This window comes from Ailuropoda melanoleuca, chromosome 4, assembly GCF_002007445.2.
Source record: "Ailuropoda melanoleuca isolate Jingjing chromosome 4, ASM200744v2, whole genome shotgun sequence".
NCBI lineage: Eukaryota > Metazoa > Chordata > Mammalia > Carnivora > Ursidae > Ailuropoda > Ailuropoda melanoleuca.
In genome coordinates this window covers 55963907-55980950 of record NC_048221.1, presented here as the reverse complement: position 1 = coordinate 55980950, position 17044 = coordinate 55963907, and the positions used below count along the sequence as shown (strand labels likewise).

At 41.9% G+C, this 17044-nt stretch overlaps 1 protein-coding gene across 4 annotated transcripts in view; it reads left to right on the top strand.

The window, feature by feature from the left end:
- Window positions 1-17044, top strand: part of KBTBD12 (kelch repeat and BTB domain containing 12) — a 72736-nt gene that overhangs the window by 40650 nt on the left and 15042 nt on the right. For all 4 annotated transcript variants that reach the window (XM_019797979.2, XM_019797977.2, XM_034658874.1 and 1 more), the window contains exon 5: window positions 4453-4650. In XM_019797979.2, coding sequence (XP_019653538.1) covers window positions 4453-4650 — 198 coding nt within the window. The remainder of the gene's footprint in view (window positions 1-4452; window positions 4651-17044) is intronic.

Here is a 17044-nt window from a genome sequence, read left to right as displayed (position 1 = left end):
CTCTCTCAAATAAATAAATAAAATCTAAAAAAAAAAAAAAGTATGCTAGCATTCATAAGTTATCAGAGCAGAATGTTGGGTGTGGTTTGATCGAATCCCAGAGATGTTGTGGACTTAGATAGACATTTCTTAAGTTTATGTTGGACAAAAAAAAGCGCTATGTGTTTACAATGGCCCAAGACATCAGACAAGGTATTCTTCGTGCCATCTTTCTCTGAAAAAAGGCTTGGATTTAGACATTCATCAACTGAGGTGGCTTAGAACTGGAGTGAATGGCTCATCATCTTTTGTTGTGGGTGTCCATGAAATGTATTTCCAGTTAATCATACGAAGGATTTTTTTTTAAGGATTTATTTCTGTGTTTGAAAGAGAGATAGAGAGGGAGAGCCAGCAGGAGGAGGGGCAAAGGGAAAGGGAGAGAATCTCAGACTCCCCGCTGAGCACAGAGGCCAATGTGGGGCTCAATCTCATGGCCCTGATGTTACAACTTGAGCAGAAACCAAGAGTCGGCCACTTAACCAACTGAACCACCCAGTCACCCCCATATGAAGGGTTTGAACCTTGATTATCTGGCACTCTCAACAGGGAACCCTGAACTTTAAAAAACCAAAGTTTGCCTATGGCTCCCAAATTGCAACTAGCTATAATAATTTTCATCATTGATATCCTAAAAGTTCACAGAGAGTTGGCAGTCCCACATTTCATTATGACCGTTAGTTAGAAATTCTGTTTTATTCAATCCATGTATAATTATAGTGCTATATTACTTATGGTTCCATATTTGCCTTTGGTTTCCAGTAGATTGTGTCTTAAGGACAAAAAAAAAAATCTTAAACATGTTATTCTCTGATACCTAGTACAAACACAGAAGGGATATCCAAAATATACTTTCACACTGCTTAAAATTAACTAGAAGTTTAAAGTACTATACATTCTGTATGTTTTTGCTATGAAAAGAGATAAATTGCTAAAAGCCACACCAATAGCGAGGATTTGTTCAAGAAAGTAAATCTTAAGTCTGTTTTCATGAAGCCCGACGTATAGAGTCACCTACGTATCTGTGGCATATTATGACAACGGGTCATATCGTTGCCCCTGAATCCTTAAGAAAATGTTTAATTACATTTGGTATCTTCAACTCACTAACGCAGAGATAACATATGTTTTAAAACATCGTAAAAGAGTAGAATGTGTTATCTGCAACTAGTTTATCCTAATTCATAGACGTGATCCTTTTTTTTTTTTATCACTCTCTTTTTCTATTAGTTCTTGGGTAAATATGGAAAGGACCACAAGATGAGGCTTTCTGCAAATCATTTTGTTTATACAGGAGATAAATATGCCAAAGATTAATAGTTAGTCAATAAATAGTATTAAGATCCCTTAGGAAAAAAGACATACTTAGCAGCTTAGAGAATATATATATATTTATATCCTGTGTGTCTACATTTTTCAGCTGTGGAATATATTTGATTACTAGTTCCCACAAGGCCACTTCAGAGAAATATTAGCAGAGTGTTGACCTGGGTCCTGTTGGGTTAGGTCCAGCCCAGGTTAAAAGAAGTTACTGGTTCTTTAGGCAGGCCAGCTTTGGGGAAGAGATGAGCCCAACAACAGACTCACACCAACAATTTCTCCCAATACGTGGCCGGAGATTCCTATATTCTTAAGAAGATGACCTTTATAAACTGACAGGAAGTGAGTTTTCACCTCTCTGGATGCAGGGTTTGTCACATTCTGGGAAGCCAGTCATTGCTTTTTTGTTTCGACAAAAGAAACGTGTAAGATACGTACTAGAACATGGAGGAAAAAGAATTAACATGACTGAGTACCAGCAACGTGCTAACCACAAGCAGTACAGGAGGATAAAGAAATGCCCACAGTAATGCCCTTCTCCCCCGTTTCAGTTAGGTAATACTTACTCTTCACCACAACTTATGAAATTGGTATCATTATCCTTAATTTGCAGATGAGAAAATTGAGGCTTAGGAGATTATATGGACCCACGTTAGTAAATGGTGACAGAAGCACATGAACCAGGATCTGTTTCCAAAAACCCACCAGCTTCTTCTGTGTCACAAGGGAGCCTACGACAGTTAAGATATTTACTAAAGCTTGTCTCAAAAGCTTCTTTAGCAATCCAAGTAACTTTGGGAGATTGTCACAATCCCCTTCTTTTGGATCCAGCCCAGGGAAGAATAGAGTAAGCCTGCCACCTGAAGGCAACCCAGTAGGCAGGAGCAGGGAGCGCACACCGCTGTCGGCAGGGTGCTGCGGACAGGGAGTCCTAGCAGGGTGGCTCACCTCTGCCCTCAGTCAGCTCCAGGACAGGCTTCGTGCGTGCACACCCACAGAATGGAAAGAATCTATAGCAGCCGAACACAAGAAGAGCGGGTCTTCATCTTTGTAGAAACAAAAATGAGGAGAGGGAGGCATTGTCCTATCATTTTCTCCTCCCCTCCCCCACCACCAAAAAAACCCTAAGGTATATAGTTTGCATTCGAGGTTGATTTGGGCATGACTCGCAAAGATGATTTGTCTTCATTGGCCTGTTTTGAATAAAGAAAAGTCCGGCTGAGAGGTTCTGATAGCACATAAATTAAAGATACGGAGGTATCTCATTGAAATTCTGAAGATGTACTGATCCTACCCTAGATTTCTCTCATCAAAAGAGTTCTTTTGTAGTGCTGCTGCTGACTTATTAATAAAGATCACTCTTTTATTTGATTATTTATCTAATCAGGATTCACCTTCAGTTTAAGCTCATTAGTCTGCTGTTACAGGGCGACACTCTAAGTGTACTTGATGGTGGGATTACATCCCAGCGGGATGGAGAACGCATTCAGGCGTTAATGGTCAGAAGCAGGGACAATGCCCCGCCAGCCATGGCACCCTCGAGTGGAGCGTGCGTGCTGTCTGCCAACCAAACAGAAAGGGCACATGTTTCAAAGAGCAGAGGAAGGGCTGAACATTATAATTAAATACACTTACACAGAAAAACAAAAATGGCAAGCGCTCTAATTATTTCAAAACCAAAGAGAATAATACCCATTCTTTATATGCATTATGTTGGGGAAGCTTTTCTAATGGGCTTTTATTGAAACTTCTAAGTCATGTTCAGGATGCTGGTTGCTCGGCGTGCCCCAGCCTGACTCCCAGTGACTTGCATTTAACCTGTTTGTGTCCCCTTGTTAAAAGGCCTTCCGAGGTGGTTGTAATATCATCCGGCCTAGTCATATCTCTCCTGGGTCTTGGGGAGCAGGTAACTAAAGCATCTCGTTCTTACCTGATGGGTAGTTGCCAGGTTTAGCTGCTGGTGATAAGTCCTCTTCTTTAAGGCTGTCTTGCCCCACAAATAGGAAATTCCACTTTTTGTTGGACTAAGAAACCTCTGGCTACCACAGTGCCACACTGAAAGAGGGCCGTGAACAGCAGAGCCGTGCAGTTAACCAAGGCCAGCGTGTTCCCCTCCTCGGAAACGCTGCGGCTCAGACTTGGCACTGTAATGGGCTAAATAATTTATCCAGTCGGATAAAAGAGAAAGCAGCTAAGAGCTTCCTGAGTTGAAAGCGTCAGTCCCTGGATCCATACGGAGACAGGAAACGGGCCGGGCTCCATCAGCAAAGAGGAAAAATAAAATAAAATAAGCTATCCTCCAAAGTCCTCTGCCATCACGACTCTGTTACTCGTTACAGTCTTTGGCCTTCTGAGTCTAATTGGTATCTCTTTTCAGTTACCTGTCACCGTGTTGTCTACCTATTTATTTGCATACATGACCCTTTTTCCACCGCATTAATTTCTTAACAGCAGAAAACATGCCTTATTCATCTTCCTAAGTTTCTTATCACTTAGCACATTGCCTTGATAAAGCAGGCAACCAGTGAATATCTGTTGAATGAACTGTATCATCCAAAAATGGGAGATGCACTGGGCATTTGGGTTTGGAGTCTTTCTTTGACCCCAAACCTGAACTTTATCAACAAATGGCCCTTCCCTAATGGGGAAAAGTCCATGCAACTTAAGAAGAGAAGAAAAGACAGGCTTCCATTGATGAGGAACAGCAAGGACCCATCCCTACTGGCAGGTCAGTGAACCCTGCCAACGATCAACTGAAAGACAGTTGTCGGAGTCGAGGTGCCCTCGCATGCAAACCTGAAATTCTTATCCTAAAGGGGTTGCTCATGATGTGAACCAGCTTTGCAGCCTGCAGCGGAATCAGCTTCATGCATAAGCACACACAGAACCCTCTAAAAAAAGGATATTAAACTGGGCTATGGAGTACAGAGCAGACATCACCATTGCTTAGAAATTATCTGAGAAGTAGCACCAGGCAAGACAGAGAAAAGTCAGGGGCCCATAGATGTGTGATACAGACTGTAGGAGGAAGGGGGTGCGAGCCACAGGGAAACTGCAGTTCTTGATCGTCTCGTTTCTGTGTACCATTCTCTGCAGGTGGAATTGGCTGTTTAGGGCGAGACAAAGGCCAGGTTCGAAAGTGCCTTGATGTGGTGGAGATCTATAACCCTGACGCAGACTTCTGGAGAGAGGGCCCACCTATGCCAAGTCCCCTGCTCTCCCTTCGAACCAATTCTACCAATGCAGGAGCAGTGGATGGCAAGCTCTATGTCTGCGGGGGATTCCACGGAGCAGGTATTGATCCAATTTTAAATGCTTTATAACCTCCCTCCGCATTGACTTTTACCCCCACCTTTAATTGACCCAGCCACCAGAGAATAATCCTGAGAGCCAGGTAAGCCCTGGCAAAAGCCCGGCCGTCAGAGTTCAGTGACCCTGAGCTGCTCACCGAAGTTCTGAACTTGGGTTTTCACGTCTGCAAAAGGGAGCTGCTATCTCCCCAGGCTACTGTACGAGCTAAATGAGGTCTAGTGTATAATGTGTCTGGCATGTAGCAGTTGCTCAACAACTCTGAGCTGAACAGGAGGAGGAGAGAAATGGGAGAAGCAAGCCTAGCCCTGTGACAACATGAACAGATGGAAGTAGAGATCTGACCAGCAGTGCTGGATTTTATCGCCATCTTTATTGACCAAAAGATCCCACCCTCAGAGAGCACACCTATTCCTTCTCCTCTACCCCCACTTCAAATACATTGCTTGAAAGCATTTCTAAAATAATACCTAATGCATATATTTATTACCATACTTAGTTTCCAAGTATCAAATTGTACCATCTTTGCAATATACAGTATGGATTTATCATTTTTAACGTAACAGGGAAATTTTTAAATATGTGCAAAGCTAATAAGCAACTCTCTGCAAAGCTTGATTAGTTGCATCAGTAAATAAGGCAGAATGCAGTTATATTAAAATGACTAACTGTTCAATTCTAACCTCACTAATAGAAGCACTAGGCCAGTACATATCCATGAAAAGCATGCCTCGAGAGCACTTAAAACTTTGGAAGGGTGCCAGAAGAAAATAAAGCTGACACTGCAGCAAAGCCAAGCCTTGTATAAGCCCACCTTCATTTTTAATGCACATCATTATATGGAAGTTAAAGAATGGAGTTATCATTACGAACTAAAAGAGACAGGAGATAAATGAACCAAATACAATGAGTGGGCCTTATTTGGCTCTTGGTTCAGACAAATCTTCTGTAAAAAGATATTTTTCAGATAGTCCGGAAAATTTTAATATGGACTGGAGTATTAGAGGATAGTAGGGAATTGTTCATTGTTAGGTTATATGATAATGGCAGCGTGGCTTTGTATAAAGGAGAAAGAAAAAAAGAAGAGCGTGAACAATTAGAGATCATTTAGAAGTATTTATGGGTGACAATGATATGCTGTCTGAAATTCGCTTTCATCTACTCCAGCAAATACTTTTTAAAAAAGTCAATGGGGTGAGGGGGGCAAGAGCAAATTTTACAGCATTAGTAAAATGTTGATAATTGCTAAAGCTGGATAATGGATGCATCGGGGTGTTATTTCAATACTTGAACATTCCCATAACAAAAAGCTTTAATTTTCCTTTCCCTCTCTTTCTTCAGAGGACTTTCCAAAGAGGTTTTTAAAAAGCTGTTTTGATATCTTTTATATTAAACATCACATGCTTGTGTAAAGGAGTCTATCATAGTAGCAAGAAACCTGGCTCAGGAAGGAGATCTGATAAGTGCCCTCCTGGTTCACGCTGTGTGTGTAAGGAGGGACACAAGGAGTCAGGAGAGAGATCCCAGCTCCTGGACCCACACATCACCAGGGCTCTCCTCCAGCTGTAATCACACAGCTCCTCTCCATCCTCTGGCTTTTGGCTTTCTCTCCACCAGAAGAGAAGGACAGAGAATTACGAAAGGTAGCCTCGGGACATCCAGAGGGATGGGTGGTAATTAGTGTCTAAGGACCTGGAAGATACCCTGTTTTGTCTCGTGTCTTTACCTTATCTTTCCTTGTATAATATTGAGTTAGAGAACTGATATCCTCCAGCTTTTCAAACATGTCAACACTCATACTATGAGAAACCTCTTATCTTGGTACTGTAGTGGACGAATGATGTTTTCAGCCAGAGGGAAAGGGATTTACCATATGAGCTCTCAAAGTCCATTTTAATTATTTGGTTCTAACATGATGGATTTTCTGGGATTAGCTGAATGAATCATCACTGGGGTTTTATGAAAAATGGAGCAATTGTATAATAACATGCCTGTTATGAACCAGCAACCTCAGCATCAGACCTAAAAACAGGCACTGAATTTTCTCTCCTCATGTGACACAAACCTAGGCATCGCATTTATTTAGTCAGAAAACCACAATCAAGAAATTAATCTCTTATAATCTATTTAGTTAATTCAGTAAAAAGGTGATGGAAACATAACTTTCGATGAACATTTGGGGTGACATCGAGCTGCCCAACATGATGGGAAAGACAGATATGTAAACATGTAATAAATATAATAATTTGTTCTTGGTTAAAATGCTAGTTTGAACACCTCCAGTTTCTCCCCAAGCCCCACTAAGATGACAATAAAAGGAATAAACCCAGTTGGACAAAGGAAAGAAGAGGGAAGGCAACAGCAACCAAATTGTGGAAGCTGGAGGGCAGATGAATGAGTAGTAACTAACCAGACCTGAGAAAGTTCGATCCTGAACTGGCCACAGGAAAAGCAAGTAAACAAACAAAGCCCCCAGATTTGTAGCACAGACCCCCCCCCAGGCAGCCTCAGGAACTGGCAACAGCAGGTACTTCTGGAGAGGGAATGAAGATGATGCTGGGTGAAAGGAAGGAAGACCTGAATGTCCTGCCGCACTCTCAGTAGTGACTCAGGGCCCCTCCTCCCCCCCAGTGGAGACGCTCAGTACTAAAGCAGGCAGAGAAAGTGAACAACTGCACACAGAATATTGAGATCTGCACCTTTCTTCCTTCCCTGGCTCCCAGAATGTGGGCAACCGTACCCTCCAGTCAGAGGACTGGAAGACTCGTCTTTGGGGACCTGACCAGCCCTGAAATAAGGCAAAGCCAAATCACCTTGTGGAGAACCTCACAAAGAAAGCTTGCTTCCATGGCATCCCACTCTTAAAGACGAACAAACAGCTGGAGACTATCAGAGATTTGAGGAAAGTATGTATATCAGAGACAAAAATCAAAACAAATAAAGAAAAGCTACTTGGAGGAAACAAACTATAACAGGAGAAGTATCCTCAGAGACATAAGAGAACCCGTTGTCATCAATGGAAGAAGAAAAGCATATTTAAAGAAGTTCTTGGAAATTAAAAATATGGTAGCATAAATTAAATATACAATAGGAAATTTGGAGGGTATAGTGGGAGGAACTTCTCAGAAAGCAGAGCAAAAAGCAATATGATGGGAAGTGAGAGAGAAAACAAGTCCAAAAGGTCCAACGTTTGAATAAGAGGAGTTCCAGTAAAGAAGAGCAGAGAAAATGGGGAGGAATAAATCATCTGTGAAATAAATTCAGAAATTTTCCCAGAACTGAAGTCACCAGATTGCAAGGATACACCATATGAAGGATACACAGTGGATGAAAACAAACCCAAACTAAAGCACATCACCGTGACATTACAGAACATTGAGGACAGGTGAAAGACCCCAAAAGCTTCCAGAGAGAGAGGGGGAAATGTTCATACAAAGTGTCAAGAATCAGAATGGCATCCGATTCTCAACCATCACCTTGGAAGCTAGAAGAAAATGAAGCAAATGCCTTCAAAGATTCTGTGGGGAAATTATTTTCCACTTACACTTCTATACCTGCTGAACTATTTGTTAAGCGCGAGGGCACAAATTCAGCCAAGCAATGTCTCAAAACCTGTATCTCCTCTGTGCCCTTTTATTAGGACACGATTCACTAAAAATGGACATGTAAACCAAAAAAAGAGTCCAAGGATCCAGAGAACAGGATCAAACCCAATAGAGAGGAAGAAATTCCCAGGAAGATGTTGAGAGGAGACCCAAGAGTGGCCGTCTGCATGGCAGGCCTGAACAGCCACCACCACAGAATGGAGCGACTCTAAAGGCTCTGCAGGAGAAGACCTCCAGCAGAGAAAACTCATCAAATCTTAATGTTTTGAAAGATCTAAACATTTAGATGTGAAAACTAACAAAATCGAACAACTGACTTTGAGAAAACAAGAAGTTGCACAGGGAAGGAAAAGTGTGGCACATGGCTGGCTCATCTGTGAGTAGCTTTTATAAGAATAACGTCTAATAATGTAAATATTAAATCTGGAGCTGACCCAAATGACACCTTAACTATCCTGGGAAAATGGGAAACCAGAAAGTAGGCAGATGTAGGGATGTGAAAGAAAGGTGAAACCACATTTTCCACAGTGGACACCAAGAGTCAATACCTTCATCTGAAAAATCAAGAAGTGGCAGTAGTATAAAAAATGCCGTTTACAAATACAGTGCTCAACGCCAGCAGACTCAGCCAGAGTTGAAAGAGGAGCAGTAAATGGCGAGGCGGGGAGGAGATGACTGTTTTGAAGGAATATGCCTGTTTGACTCTACGTATGTCGTTTGCATGTACAACTGATAAAACAAAAACTAAACTTAAAATGTATAAATAATAGTACATATAATGGTGGAATAACTGGAGGGTATGAAGGAAAATATTAACAAGTATATGTGTTGGGAGATAATTCTCCATGAGTCTCAGGCATTTCTGCATGTCTTGTGAGCAGAGACACTGACTGTCTTTGTCCTGGACTATCTTTTTAAGCATGTTTGTATAGCATACAGCCCAGAAGACTGAAACAGTATCTCCCTCCATAGCAAAAGGCAGGCATGCTTACTGGCCATTATAAAAGATTCGGGGTCCTGGGGCCCCTGGGTGGCTCAGTCAGTTAGGCACCCAACTCTTGATTTCGGCTCAGTTCATGATCTCAGGGTCGTGGGATCGAGCACTGCATCAGGCTCCATGCTCAGTGGGAAGTCTACTGTCTCCCTCCCACTGTACATCTGCCCCACCCCCCCAAATAAATAAATAAATCTTAAAAAAAAGATTTGGGGTTCCTAAGCTCAGGGTTCCTCTACTATAATGCAGCCCACTGACTGTACAGGTATCACCTGTCACTCTTCATGTTACCCTGTGGGAACTGGGTCTCAAATAAGCAATGCTGGTGCATGGGCTACTGCTCTTGCTGTGAATGACATTGTTCTTCATCTCAGACCTAGGAGTTTCACGTCATCTCTCGGTATCCACAAAACCGTAACAAGCTACCATGGAAAATCTCAGACTATGCAAAGTTCTTGACAGAATCCTGGGACTCAGAGGGTGGGGTGGGGGGGCCAAAAACAAAAAACAAAACCTCTTTCTCCACCTCCAACGGGATGAGGAAGCCAACATTATGTTTCGAAAACATCAGAGCTCATTTTCCGATTCATTCTGATACCAAAACTAGACAAAGACATTGCAAGACAACTACAGGTCAATACCCCTTGTGCAAAAATCCTCAACAAAATACAAGCAAACTGAATCCAGCAACATACCAAAAAAATTATATACCATGTCAAGCAGGATTTGTCCGAAGAATGCAAAGTTCATTAAACCATATGAAAATTAACCAATGCAATACACTGTACTTGTAGAATGAAGGACAAAAAACAGGTCGATCATTCCAATACACACAGAAAAAGGATTTGTCAGAATCCAACACCCTTCCATATTGGTAACACCCAACAAACTAGAAAGGGAAGGAAACTTCCACAACCTGATAAGGGGCATCTGTGAAAACCCCACAGCTAACATCATACTAGTGGTCAAGGACTGAAAGCTTTCCCCCTAAAATCAGGAACAAGACAAGAATGTCTATTTTTGCCACTTCTATTCAACATTGTACTGGAGGTTCCAATGAGGGCAATTAGGAAAGAAAAATAAATAAAAAGCATCCAGATCAGAAAAGAATAAATAATTGCATATGACATGATCTTTTATTTAGAAAAATCCTAAAGAATCCATACACCAAAAAAGCTTTTAGAGCTAATAAATGAATTCAGCAAGGTTGCAGGATGCAAGATCAATATACAAAAGAAATTGTATTTCTATACACTCACAATAAACAATCTAAAGATGAAATTAAGAAAACAATTCTAGTTTAATAGTATCCCAAAGAATAAAATGCTTAGGAATAAGCATGACCTAAAAAGTGCAGGACTTGTACACTGAAAACTGCTAAACATCATGAAAAGAAATTGAAAACCCAAATGAAATGTAAAATATTGCACAGAAAAATTGACGAGCTGATCCTAAAATTTATATGGGAATGCAAGAGACCTAGATATGCCAAAGTCTTGAAAAAGAACAAAATTAGAAGACTCAGACTTTCTAATTTCAAAACTTACTTCCAAACTATCATAATCAAGACTGTGTGGTACTGGCACAATAACAGACATATAGATCAGCGGAATACACTTGACATTCCAGGCTGGTACAAGGGTGCCAAGACAATTCAATGAGGAAAGGATCCCTTTTTCAACAAATGGTACAGGAATAATTGACATTCACATGCAAGTGAATGTCACCCATGCACAAAAATAAACTCAAAGTAGAGCCACAAGCTAAAGCTCTAAAACTCTCGGAAGAAAACACAGGCGTAAATCTTTGTGATCCCGGATTAGGCAGTGGTTTCTTAGATACACCTGAGCACAAACAAAAAAGAAAAAGTACGGAAATTGTACAATGCAATTAAAAACTTTTGTGCTTCAAAAGGGCACCATCAAGAAAGTGAAAAGACAACCCACAGGATGAGAGAAAACATTTGCAAACCACACATCTGATAAGAGACTTGTATCAAGAATATATTAAGAACTCCTACAATTCAATCATAAAATGAAAAATAACTCATTTTTTTAAATCGACAAAGGACCTGAATAGACCAATGAATATGAACGAATGGCCAGTGCTCGGCAACATTAGCCATCAGGGAAATGCGGATCAAAACCATAATGGGGTAACGCTTTACCACCCCTGGGATGGCTATAATACAGAAAAGAAATAGCAAGTGTTGACAAGGGTTGGAGAAACTGGAACCCTCGTGCATTGCTGGTGAAAATGTAAAATGGGGCAGTTGCTTTAGAAAACCATCTGGCAGCTCCTCAAAAGGTTAAACAGAGTTGTCATAGGACCCAGCAATTCCACTGCTAGGTATAGACCCAAGAGAATTGAAAATACGTGTCCACACAAACACCCGTACATGAATGTTCATAGCAGCAGTGTTTTTAATAGCCTAAAAGTAGAAATAACCCAGGGGCGCCTGGGTGGCACAGCGGTTAAGCGTCTGCCTTCGGCTCAGGGCGTGATCCCAGCGTTGTGGGATCGAGCCCCACATCAGGCTCCTCCGCTGTGAGCCTGCTTCTTCCTCTCCTACTCCCCCTGCTTGTGTTCCCTCTCTCGCTGGCTGTCTCTATCTCTGTCAAATAAATAAATAAAATCTTTTAAAAAATGTTTAAAAGTAGAAATAACCCAAATCCCTATCAACTAATGAATGCACAAAGGAAATGTGGTACATTCATACAATGGAATACTGTTTGGCAATAGAAAGGAATGGCGTACAACAGAAACTACCACGTAAATGAACCCTGAAAACATTATGCTAAGAAAAAGAAGGCTGTCACAAAAGACCTTGTATGATTCCATTTATATGAAATGTGCAGAAAAGGCAAATGCATAGAGATAGAAAGTAGGTTTGTGGTTGTCAGAGGGAATCAGGAACAAGAAATGACTGCTCATGGGTTCAGGGTACAGGGTTCCTTTTTTAAGGAGAAATGTTTTGAGATTAGATGGTGGTGATGGTTGCACAGCTCTGTGACTATACTAAAACACACTGAATTACACATTTTTTAAAAGGTTGATTTTATGGTACGTAGATTATTATTGCAATAAAGCAGTTATTAAGGGAAAAAGAGCTCTTCCCCTTTCTTTCCCCCCCAAAGTAGTTCAGCTTTTATGTTTGACACTAATGAGGATAATTAGCTGAATTGCCCACAGGGAGAGTGCATGGAGTTGAGTTCTTTGCTTGGAAGAGGCAGAAATGGCTCAATCTTGGGACAGAAATAAAGGTTTCTAGAGACAGGGAGAGACAGTGGTGGCAGGTGACACCTAGTGGCAGGAACCTATTCCCTGCTCATAAAAGCCTCCAGGAGGAGAGGACAACATAGTGGCCATAGGAGCTTGCAAAAGACGCCTGTGTTGATGCTTAACACACAGAAATCTTGCCTTTCGAGGGACCAGCTGAGCCTGGAGAGCAGACATCTCGGTGACAGCTGTAATGAACTGAATACCAAAGACCCACTCCTGTGTTTTCTAGCTCCAGTGAGCCCCCAGGATCCTCGGATATCCCACGAGGAGGGGCTGCCCCAGAGGGCTCAGCTGCCTTCTCTCTGACAAAGCCCCCACGTTGGCTCTCGTTCCAGCTACTGGCTCTTTGAGACTCGGCTGTGTCTTCCTTCTATTCTCTGCTCTTAGCGTGTTTCCCTGCTCTGAGCCTCTGGTGCAGGATCCCCTCACCAGTTGGCACGCGCACATATTTGCAATCTGTAGTAGCTACTCTCCCATTCCTTCCAAGGTAACACGGGACCTCCTTGAGCAAGCTGAGGGAGCCCGCTCCTTCTCCATTTCAGCTCTACATGGCTACCCGAGCAGGTGGGGCTCTTGGCAGAGAGGTTCCCCCGGAGTCCAGCCCTAAGTCCCTTCTGCACCCAGTCCCCTTTAACCCATCTGACACATTTTCACCATCTTCCTTGGATAATTCTAGGGGCCCCAGGAATCTGTCCTTCCTCCACCCAGGACCAGAGAATCTCTCTGCCTCCCTATCCCCAGCAAGAATTCCTCTCAAACCACTCCTCTGTTTTCTCTCATTCAGCCTGGGGCCCAGTCCTAAAGGCAGAGACGCTGCAGAGGACACACCTGAGTTATCAAAAAGAGAAAACACACTGGGTAGTATTTCAAAAAATCAATTGCCTCACAAACAAATGTAGAATCAAATGGACAGCTAACAGTTTCCTGGTCTTGACTCTGCTAGGAGCTGCTCTGCACACTTTGCATATGTTACTTTATTTAATTCTCATGTGAGCCTGTGAGGTAGATACTCTACCCTTATAGACTAAAGCAGAAACAGAAGCCACCCAAAGAGGTCACACAGAGGGTAAATGTTGAATCCGGGATTCAAAATCCAGATCGTCCGGCCCCAAAGTCTGTATTTTTTTTAAAGATTTTATTTATTTATTTGACAGAGAGAGAGAGACAGCCAGTGAGAGAGGGAACACAAGCAGGGGGAGTGGGAGAGGAAGAAGCAGGCTCATAGCGGAGGAGCCTGTCATGGGGCTCGATCCCAGAACGCCGGGATCACGCCCTGAGCCGAAGGCAGACGCTTAACGACTGCGCCACCCAGGCACCCCAAAGTCTGTATTTTTTAACCAGGAGGCTGAATTGTCTCTTTGTGCCAGACAAATTAAATCAGAATATTTGGGCATGGGGACTGGGCATCAATATTTTTTCAAAGCTCTTCCAATTCTTCGAATATGCAGTCAGAATTGAGAACCACTGCCCTGGCTGTTGTCCGTTGTTCATTCATTCAACAGAGCTTTATTGAATGACTTCTAGGTAATAGGCCTATGTTAATCCCTGGAGAAAGAATATATGCAGCCCCAGGCCTGAAGGAGCGAAGCAAAGGCAAAATTGGAAGTTGCTACATTAGTGGAATAGTGCTTTCAGCCAGAGGCTTAGAAGGAGGCTGTGCTCCCTTAGAGAAATAGCTGATTCCAGGTTTGGAGCGCAAAAACTGGGAGGTGAACTTAGGATATCTTGTAATACCGGAAAGCAAGTGAACTGTGAAAGACTTAAGGGAGTCATATCAAAAGACAGAGAAGGCAGCCCAAAAGGGCAGTCAATGGCCACATTTGGAATAATTCAAACATCAAAAGTTGTTATTGACTGTAATTGATCGAATGTAGAAGGAATGTTAGAAGGAGACATAGACTCATCATTTTGCAACCCCTAACATAGTAATTGGTTCAGGCAGATCATCAGTGGATATTAAAAACATTGACTGAAAGGTTATGAAGAACAGGATATCCACGTGGCACCAGTGTATTTCTCAATATCAACCACAATACTAATACTAACTACAATGAGGAAAAATACATACTTCTATAGCAGTGAAATTGGATGGTCACCATTGTAACCAGATAATCATCATTAAAACTGGGATAATTTTATAGGACAGTTGACCCTTGAACAATGCAGGGGTGAGGCTTGCCGACCCTCCATGCAGTCAAAAATCCATGTATAACTTTGGACTCTCCAAAAACTTAACTAATAGCCTCCTCTTGACCAGAAGCCTTACCAGTAACATAAAGAGTCAATTAACACATATTTTGTATGTTATATGCATTATATACTAAAATAGTTATATTAAAATAGAGAAAAGAAAATGTTACATCATAAGAAGGAGAAAATCTATTTATAGTAGTATACTATATTTATTGAAACAAATCTGCGTATAAGTAGATTCAAATCGATGTTGTTCAAGGATCAGCTGTATTTTCTCTCTACGTAATACAGCAGGAAGGACTCTTGCCCACCCACTAGCACCAAAATGATTAACTTGTGTCTAATCAAGCCTCTAGACTTCCAATTTATGGGGAAGACAAGGGAAAGGAACCAGTCGAATGACCCAATGAGGGAACAGACGGATTCAGAATGTGGAATTCAAACAGGAAAACTGTCCGCAGACCCAGAAAAGTTAGTTAGTGCCATAGGGAAAAAAAAATGGTGCCATCCTAAATGAAAAGAGATCAGAGAGACGTAAAAACCAAATAAAACATGTGAGCGTTTATTGGATTCTGATTGAAAACGACAGTCATGTAAGGACATTTTTGGGACAACTGGGGAAATCAGAACAGGGACAGGATGTTATTTAATGTGATGGAATGAATGTGTTTTTTCAAGGTGTGGTAATGGTATTGCAATTACGTAAAGAAATATCTTTATTTTCAGAGGAGGCATGCTGAGTATTTAGGGCTGAAGTGTCATGTCTGCAACTAATTTTTAAGGGTTTCAGAAAAAGAAAATGTGTGTTCATGTGTACACATGAGGGAGGCAGTAAAAATGTGGAAACCTGTTAACTATTATTGAATCTAAATGTAAGTCTGCAAGTATTCATTGCACCCTGCTTTCGACTGTTTCAAATTTCTCAAAATAAAGAGTTGAGAAAGGAACAAAAAGCTATGGTGGCAACCACACGATCAACTTCTGTTTTATCCCAGGACTATCAGCCACAGAAAGAAATATAGTATAATTGAATTCATCTGTTTTACCGTTGTTATTTCAATCTTCCCCGGAGAAATTGTACTAAAATTGTAATATCCTGAAGGAGAGTTGTTACTTTGGTTTTTTATATGTCATATATATCGTTTGTATTTCCAAAAAGAATGGAGACAATTTAAAGAATGAGCATAGGTGCAATGAAACTAAAAACATGCTTAGTAATAAGTGGAAGGGGTAGTTTTATCAGAAAACCTAAGCTAAGAAAAATTTCCAGAATTTAGCTCAGCTTCCTGGCCACCAAGGCCAAGAAGGAAAAATGATGGGTTCTAAAGCTCCTTTTGAGGGGGGCATACAAGTGTCTCCTTTTGCTGCTTCTCATCCCAAGTCTGCCTTATTCTTTTCTCACTGTGTTCTTCCCAAAGACTTTCCATGGTACGGGGCAAGTTGGCGCAACAGCCATCAGTTTCACCCTGCTCTGTCCCTCCAGTCATCCAGCACTGTTCTCCAGACTCTAGAGCAATGGAGTGTGGATCAGTTCGTGTGCAGGGGGTCAGGAAGGTAATATCCTCCAACGGATAGGACCTCCTGTCACTGGAGAGTGAGAGGGTGACATGCCATCCTGAAGTCCTGTGGCCTCACTGCTTCAGTTCCTGTCCTGACTGCCAAGGGACTAACTCGTGTTCCACCAGCTTTTCCCTCCACACCAATTGGCCTCATTTTCCAATTAAGTTTCCAATAAATAAAAGTAACCATCTGCCTTAGGCTGAGCTCCTCCAAAAATAGATGCTGAGACAGGATTTGAGTTTATGTAGTTCTGGGAGGCATTAAGAGAGGGGAAGAGAGTGAGACAGAAAAGGAAAAGGGCCACGAGGAAGAATTAACTGGCAGGTTAGCACCGTGGGCCACTGGTATTCAATCCCATTGGAAAACTCAGAGACAGTGTGGATCAGCCTCTGGGTTGTTCCCTATGGTGGGGAATCTGAAGTATTTATCCTCAGATTGACTCCTTGGCACTCCTGACTTGCCCCACTGGAGCTGAGAGAAAATCCTCAGGCACAGAGTAGCAGGTGGATGTAATCAGCACATTCTGGAACAAACATCACAGAGAAGATATGGCTGACAGCTGATCTGTCAGTGATATCATTGACAATGCCTTCTACACCATCCTAACCACCCTTTAAACAAAGAGGTTTTATTACTTCTAACTAAAAAGCTGCATCTGAACAGATTTGGCTTCTGGTGGTTTTAGCCGACTGTCACTGTTTTCATCTTGCACAAGTTTCTTCTTACCATATAATCACTGGTTTTG